We start from the raw sequence: 7,047 nt of genomic DNA on the forward strand, positions 1-7,047 counted from the left end.
TTGAATTTTTTTTCCTGGTTGTTCTTTGTTGGAGTAATTGTGTATATTGTTTTCCTGGCTCTACTCTGACTTCACTTTGTATTTAGCCTTGGCTTTTAAAGTATGATTTGTGCACTGAGATAGCCTTGCCACCATGATGCTTCTATTTCTCTTTTTAGTGTGATTCTAAATATGTTTTTAAAAAAATGAATATGCAAAATACAGGGTTTCAAATGGTGCTAAAAATGGAATATATTAGTACCCAGAAATTGCAAATAAGGGTAATTTTAAACAGGACCACAAAATTGGAAGAAACTTTAAGGTTTAGTCCAACTTTTTCATTTCACTTGAGGAAATTGGGGCCCTATGACTTGTCTAAGGGTCACTCAGATAAATGGCAGCAGGAGGCAGACCAGAACCCAGCTCCAGCGCTTTTGATCCACTTCTCCAAATATTTTATATTCTAGGCCCAAATCCAAATGAAAAGTCATACTTTTCATACAGATACATAAACTAGAAAGAATACATCCTCCAATTTAAACAGTTTTTTTCCTGGTTTTAATTCAACAAATTCCTGGCAATCATAGTCTAAAAATTCTAGTACCCAACAGAGAGATCCTGGAATTCAATTAAAATAACTGAGCCTCTGAAACAGACTGTCTGCCAAGCCAGGGCTCTTTTGTGGATAAGTAAAACGTGCTCTGTCCTGTGTAGTAATCTCAGTAAAGCAAGTTTCTTCCTGCCTCCACCCAGTCATAAAATACACTGCTGAAAACTGTTTCAAGGATTGTGCTCTAATTTAGGTCACAAAAGATATATAATGAAACCCAGATTCTTATTTTTCTACAATTCCAAAACAAAAATTTAAAAATATTACTGGGATACTGCAAACAGCAACTTTACTTTCAAGGGGTAACTACCAGTACATTAAAGAAAACATTTTCCCGACATTTTTATTACATAAAATACTCTTTTTAAGATTCTCTTCAGGTTACTTAACACGCTTTTTAAAGGACATGTGAAAATACCTGAGTAGCTGTGAGCCGTGTACAAGGATTAAATGTGAATAAACCTTGTATGAGATCTAGTAAGTCATCTCCCGCAGCACTGAAGATATGTTGTAAAGGGATTCCAGGAAAACTCTTAAATGTCACATAATCTGGAAGACTACACATACCCTATAGAGATTGTAAAAATGATCAAAGTTAAGGACAGGAAAAACAATGCATTAAAAAAACCCAACTTGGAGGGCGGGCCTGACCAGCCGCTGGCTGGAGGAACTCCAGATCACCTGCAGCTGTGGCGATCCAGAATTATCAACACATTGATGCTAAGAACAAAGTGAGAGGTCAGTGTAGTGTGGACTTTGGGCCAGTAGTTGGGAGTGTGTCGGCTTTTGCCCCTGGGGCGAAAAGTGATGAGGACTGCAGCACAGCCGCCGCCACATGGCAGCTTCAGCTCCTGGCCTGCAGCCTGTAGGAGGACCAAGCAACCAGTATGAGGGGTAATTGCACTTGCTTTAACCTGCTTGAATCTGGATTGCAGTCTAGGGTAGAGGTCCTGGGGTGTGCGACCAGCTTGCCAGAGTGTGTGGAGGCTTCAGAGAGGGCACCTAACTAATACCTCCAGCAGCTGGGAAAACCCCAGTGTTTGGTACAAAGATCCCTGTCTGGTAGCAGAGTCCTACTGTGGCAAAAAGCCCAAAAGTCAAGTAATTGAGTGGCAACATGACCAGGCAAAGGAAGCAAAGCAAACAGAAGAATCCAACATTAGACTCCTATTTTGGGGACAAAAAGGATCAAAGTATGGAATAGGAGGAAGACAGTGAAGTCAGAACTCCTGCACCAAAAGCTTCAAAGGAAAATATGAGCTGGTTACAGGCCATAGAAGACCTTAAGAAGCAGATAAGAGAAGTGGAGGAAAAATTGGGAAGAGAAATGAGAACAATGCAAGAAAATTATAAAATGTCATAGTCAACAGCCTGACTGAGGAAAATAACACCTTAAAAAACAGACTAACTCAAATAGCAAAAGAGGCTCAAAAAGGCAATGAGGAGAAGAATGCCTTAAAAAGCCGAATTTGCCAGATGGAAAAAGAATCTCAAAAGCTTACTGAGGAGAATCATTCCTTCAGAATTAGACTGGAGCAAATGGAAGCTAATGACTTTATGAGAAATCAAAATGCTGTTAAACAGATCCAAATAAATGAAAGAACAGAAGGCAATGTGAAATATCTCAATGGAACAACCACTGACCTGGAAAATAGATCCAGGAGGGATAATTTTAAAATTATTGGACTACCTGAAAGCCATGATCAAAGAAAGAACCTAGAAATCATCCTCTAAGAAATTCTCAAGGAAAACTGCCCTGATGTTTTAGAACCAGAGGGCAAAATAGAGGTTGATCCTAAAAAGAAAACTCTTAAGAATATTATAGCCAGGTTCCAAAATTCCCAGATCAAGGAGAGAATATTACAAGCAGCTAGGAAGAAACAATTTGAATATTGTGGAAACACAATCAGGATAACCCAGGATCTGGCAACTTCTACACTGAGGGATCGAAGGACTTGGAATATGATATTCCAGAGGGCAAAGGAGCTGGGATTAAAACCTAGAATCACCTACCCAGTAAAACTGAGTATCATGTTTCAGGGGAAAATATGGTCATTCAGTGGAATAGAGGACTTTCAGGCACTCTTGATAAAAAAACCAGAGTTGAACAGAAAATTTGACATTCAGATACAAGAAGCAAGAGAAGCATAAGAAGGTATACAGGGAAAAGAAATCATAAGGAACTTATCAAAGTTGACCTATTAACATTCCTACATGGAAAAATGATAATTGTAACTGATGAAACTTTTCTCAGCATGAAAATAGTTGAAGGGAATAGAAATATATGCATATATATATGTATGTCTATTTTGGAGGGTATATGGGCATATGAATACATATGTGAATGTGTGTATATATGTATACAGGTATACATAAATAGAGATAGGGCACAGGACCAATTTAATAGGAAGGGATGACACTTAAAAGGTGAAATAAAGAGGTGAGAGAGGAATATAATGAGAGGAGATGGGGAGACACAGAATGGGGTAGACTATCTCATACAGAAGAGGCAAGGGAAAATGGTTACAATCGAGGGGAAGAATAGGAAGGCAAAAGGGAATGGGTCAACCTTATTCTCATTGAATTTGGCTCAGGGAGGGAATGAAATACATACTAAATAGGGTATCTCACCCTACAGAAGAGTAGGGGGGAAGGGGATGAGAGGGGGGATGATGGAAGGGAGGGCAGGCTGGGTGGAGGGAAGTTGGAAGCACCCACTTTTGAAAAGGGACGGGATCAAAGTAGAGAATAGAACAAATGGGAGGTGGGAGAGGAGGGAGGGAAACATAGTCAGTCTTTTACAATATATCTACTTTGTTAATATTTTGCATTAGCTATACATGTACAACATACACTGATCTGCTTATCTTCCCAGTAAGGGTGGGTGACTAGGGAGGAAGGGAATGAATCTGGAATTCAAAGTTTTAAAATCAAATGTTTAAAAAAAAAATATATATATATATACTATTATTAATACTATTTTACATGTAATTGGGAAATAAGATACATAGGCACTGGGGCATAGAGATCCACCATGCCCTGTTGGAGAAGTTTAAGGCGGTATGGGAGAAGATCTGGGAGAGAGCAGATTAGAGGAGGGGATATCCTGTGGGACTGCTATTTTGGGGCGGTGGGTAGGGGAAAAACAGGGAGAAAATTTGTAACTCAAAATCTGGCAGAAATGAATGATGTAAATCAGAAATTAATAAAGCATTTGAAAAATGAAAAAAAAAAAACAACTTGACACAAAGATACCTCCCAGCAAACATACAAGCAATCCACCTACAAAATACCTCCCCCATGAAACAGTCTATAAGTTACCAAAACAAAGAAATCTGCCTTTCCCTTTGATGGTACAGTGTCAATATTGATCTCTGCGTCTGACCAGAACTTTCTGCTGCTACCTCTCCATGCTGACTTTCTTCTGCATTGGCAGACAATACTGTGTAATCTGGTTTTGCTTTCACTGTCCTGAAACATTTCATACAAGTCCCTCCATGTTTCTCTGAATTCTTCGTAGTTCTCATTCCTTATAATGCAATATATTCCATTCATATTCCACAATGTTAAGCCATGTCCTAATAGCTAGGCAAATAATTTGCTTCCAATTATTTAAAACTGTGCTCTCTAAATATTTATTAAAGACACAAAAAGGCAACCTGGTTCAGTGTGTAGGGATCTGTCCCTGAAGTTAAGAAGATTTGGATTCAAATTCTGTCTTTGACACATACTGTCTTTGTTAACCTGGACAAGTCACTTAATCTCTCAGTGTCCCAGCAAGTTTCTAAGATCCTAAATTATAAAGAAGTTGCTGATGGGCATTGGTAGAGGCAGCTGCCTAACCATGGAAGCCTCCATAGTAATAAAAGCACAGGTCTGGGACAAAAATAAAGGAACCAGAAATTCATAAAAAAGGACAGGAAAAGAATGAGGGACCAAAAATATTTAAGAATCCATTTGTTTATGGCAATATATTAGATATTTAAATTGAATAGATATAGTTTCTGTACTCCAGACCTTATAATTTACAACAAAAAGCAATGAGAGATCTATTAAGTACAGATGAGGAAACATTGATTATAGACAGAATTTACATTTTATACAAAAACAATGGCAAAGATTCATTCTGTTTAGGTGGAGAGAAAAAGGGGGCTATGTATCTATGAAAGGTGAAGTTTAGAAGGAGCCCCTATTTTACCCCTTAATGTCAGATAAAGCTTTAGGGAAGGAGTATAATATATTAAAATCACAAAAGATTTAATAGTACCCAACCACCTGGCACAAAGCATATATGTTTGTTGAATATCTTATTCAATTATTATATTATTATAACCCTCTAATAAACTCAAGGCAATGAACATACCTACAATATCAAGATGTTGCTGACTGCTTAGAGCAAAAGTATATTCTCAATCTAGTTTATGCTTTCAATATGTTCCCTTCAATAGTAAGGATCAAAGTGTGGAGTAGGAAATAAATGGATTTAACTCTAAGATACAGACCCCTCCCTCTAATGTGCATTTCCTGAAATATTTAGTCACTGTGAATATTCCTTGCAAGGAAAGGAAATGGAAGAGGTTGGCAACTTATTGTCTTAAAGAACTTCTCTGCCAACTTAAAAGTCTTAAAGAACTGCCCAATACACAAAGAGGTGAAGTGATCTGCCCAGGATCAAAGGCAGGATAGGGAGGAAATAGGGCTCAAATGAATCCAAGTCTTTTGGGTCCAAGTCTGGCTCTCTATCCACTACCCCATATTGCTTCTCAAGAGAATGAATTATGCCACTGAAAGGCACTTTGAAGTATGTAATAATTCAGTGAATCACTGAAGTAGTAAAAGGAAAATACAAAAGCAGATCCAAAATAGAAGCAGAAATACAGAGAAAAGAGATTTCTAGAGGGCTTAGACATTCTGGGAATGCAATAATTTTAACCTATTAATGATGGTTTAAAAAGAGTCAAAATTAAAGGAATTACTCTTTAATTTGCTGATCTGAGTAAAGTTCATGAACCACCGTGGAGGGACTATTTCCAAAACATGATACATACTTTAAATCTCTTTGGGCTGTGTGGCTTCATATGAAAAATCCACTGGTATTTCGAGCAGGACATGTTTGTTTTTTCAGATGCTGATTAATGATTTCATTGTTCTTTACTGGGACAGTCATTAAAAAAATCCTTATAAAATTTGCAACAGTCTTGGCATTCTCAGAACTACAAGGAATGTGATCGATTAAAATGCTTTTAAAGTGCCATACTTATCTGGAGTAGTGAAAAAACTAGATACCTGCAGTGCAATCCATCTGACCTCAGCTAATGTTCAAGCGCATGACAACGTCAACAAAGACAGCAAAGTCAAAGACAATGTGGGGAAACTTACAGGCCACTGCTCTTCTGTTGGTGTTCCTAAAGTCTCAAATATCCTTGTTAGTTGGTCAAGGTCAGAATCTCCTGGCAAAAAAGGAACCTGTAAGAAAAGAGATAAGGATAACATCCTAGAAAAAGAATCCGTAATATGGTCCCCAAAGGAATCCAACTCCAATAAGTTCCTAAAATGTTTGAAATTTTAACCTGAAAATTATTACCCTAGGTCTAAACTGTTAATGGAACCAGCATTATCAGTGAGTTATTCTAGTCTAACCAAGTATAATCTAGTGGACAGGACCTAGATTCAGAATCAAATGTCCTGTGCTCAAAATCCAGCTCATTCCATTTATTAGCAGCCACTGACTAGCAAGTGACTATACCCTGCAGGCCTCAAAATAAGGAAGAGGAAGAAAAGGACATCAGATGATCCCCTGTGACCTATGCTAAATGTTATCACATAGATGAATGTGATATGTCATGAATGTCATGAGACCATTTCAGATGCAAAGCTCATCAAAACCTCAAATTTTTGTATTAAATGATCAAACTAGACTGATGTACAATAGCCTTCAGTTACATTATAGAATGTCATTTACAATGAAATTAAGTTGAGTTCTTTCTTCTTAATGTAATAGCTTCTAGAGTGCAAAAAGATAAGGGTTACCCTAAATGTGAAGCTGAAACTTGTGGACAGAGAAAAAACTAAGGAGACAACCTAAGCAACTACTATTAAATAACACTAAGAATAATGATGGGAGAAGCCAGTATCAATTATATATTATATGTACATATACACACAAAACATCATGGAATAGCATTATTATAGAAAGAATTATGAACTTTGGACTCCTAGCTCTGATACTAACTCTAAGATCAAATTATAGACAAGTTAAAAACTAAATCCTTGGGGCGGCCAGGTAGCACAGCGAGTAAGAGCACCGGCTCCAGTGTTGAGAAGACCTGGAGATCAAATTCCGGGCTCAGACACTTAGCACCTAGCCAGAAACACCTGGCCGTGTAACCTTGAGCAAGTTACTTAACCCCAATTGCTTAGAGGCGGCCGGGTGGCTCAGCGAGTGAGAGCGCCGGCTC

At 37.9% G+C, this 7,047-nt stretch overlaps 1 protein-coding gene across 4 annotated transcripts in view; it reads right to left on the reverse strand.

Annotated features, from left to right (window-relative positions):
• CDK7 (cyclin dependent kinase 7) overlaps window positions 1-7,047 on the reverse strand; it is a 37,765-nt gene that overhangs the window by 2,902 nt on the left and 27,816 nt on the right. The window contains exons 9-10 of one of the 4 annotated variants that reach the window (XM_069096343.1): window positions 5,969-6,055; window positions 1,087-1,157 (exon numbers count right to left, since the gene is read on the reverse strand). In XM_069096343.1, the coding sequence (XP_068952444.1) occupies window positions 1,087-1,157; window positions 5,969-6,055 (158 nt within the window). Of the gene's footprint in view, window positions 1-1,007; window positions 1,158-5,968; window positions 6,056-7,047 lie in introns of all 4 variants that reach the window. The other 3 variants (XM_069096342.1, XM_069096345.1, XM_069096344.1) reach the window with 3 other exon arrangements.

Source organism: Petaurus breviceps, unplaced genomic scaffold (genome assembly GCF_028583685.1).
Source record: "Petaurus breviceps papuanus isolate PSGF00001 unplaced genomic scaffold, PetGlider_PUasm1.0 229, whole genome shotgun sequence".
Lineage (NCBI taxonomy): Eukaryota > Metazoa > Chordata > Mammalia > Diprotodontia > Petauridae > Petaurus > Petaurus breviceps.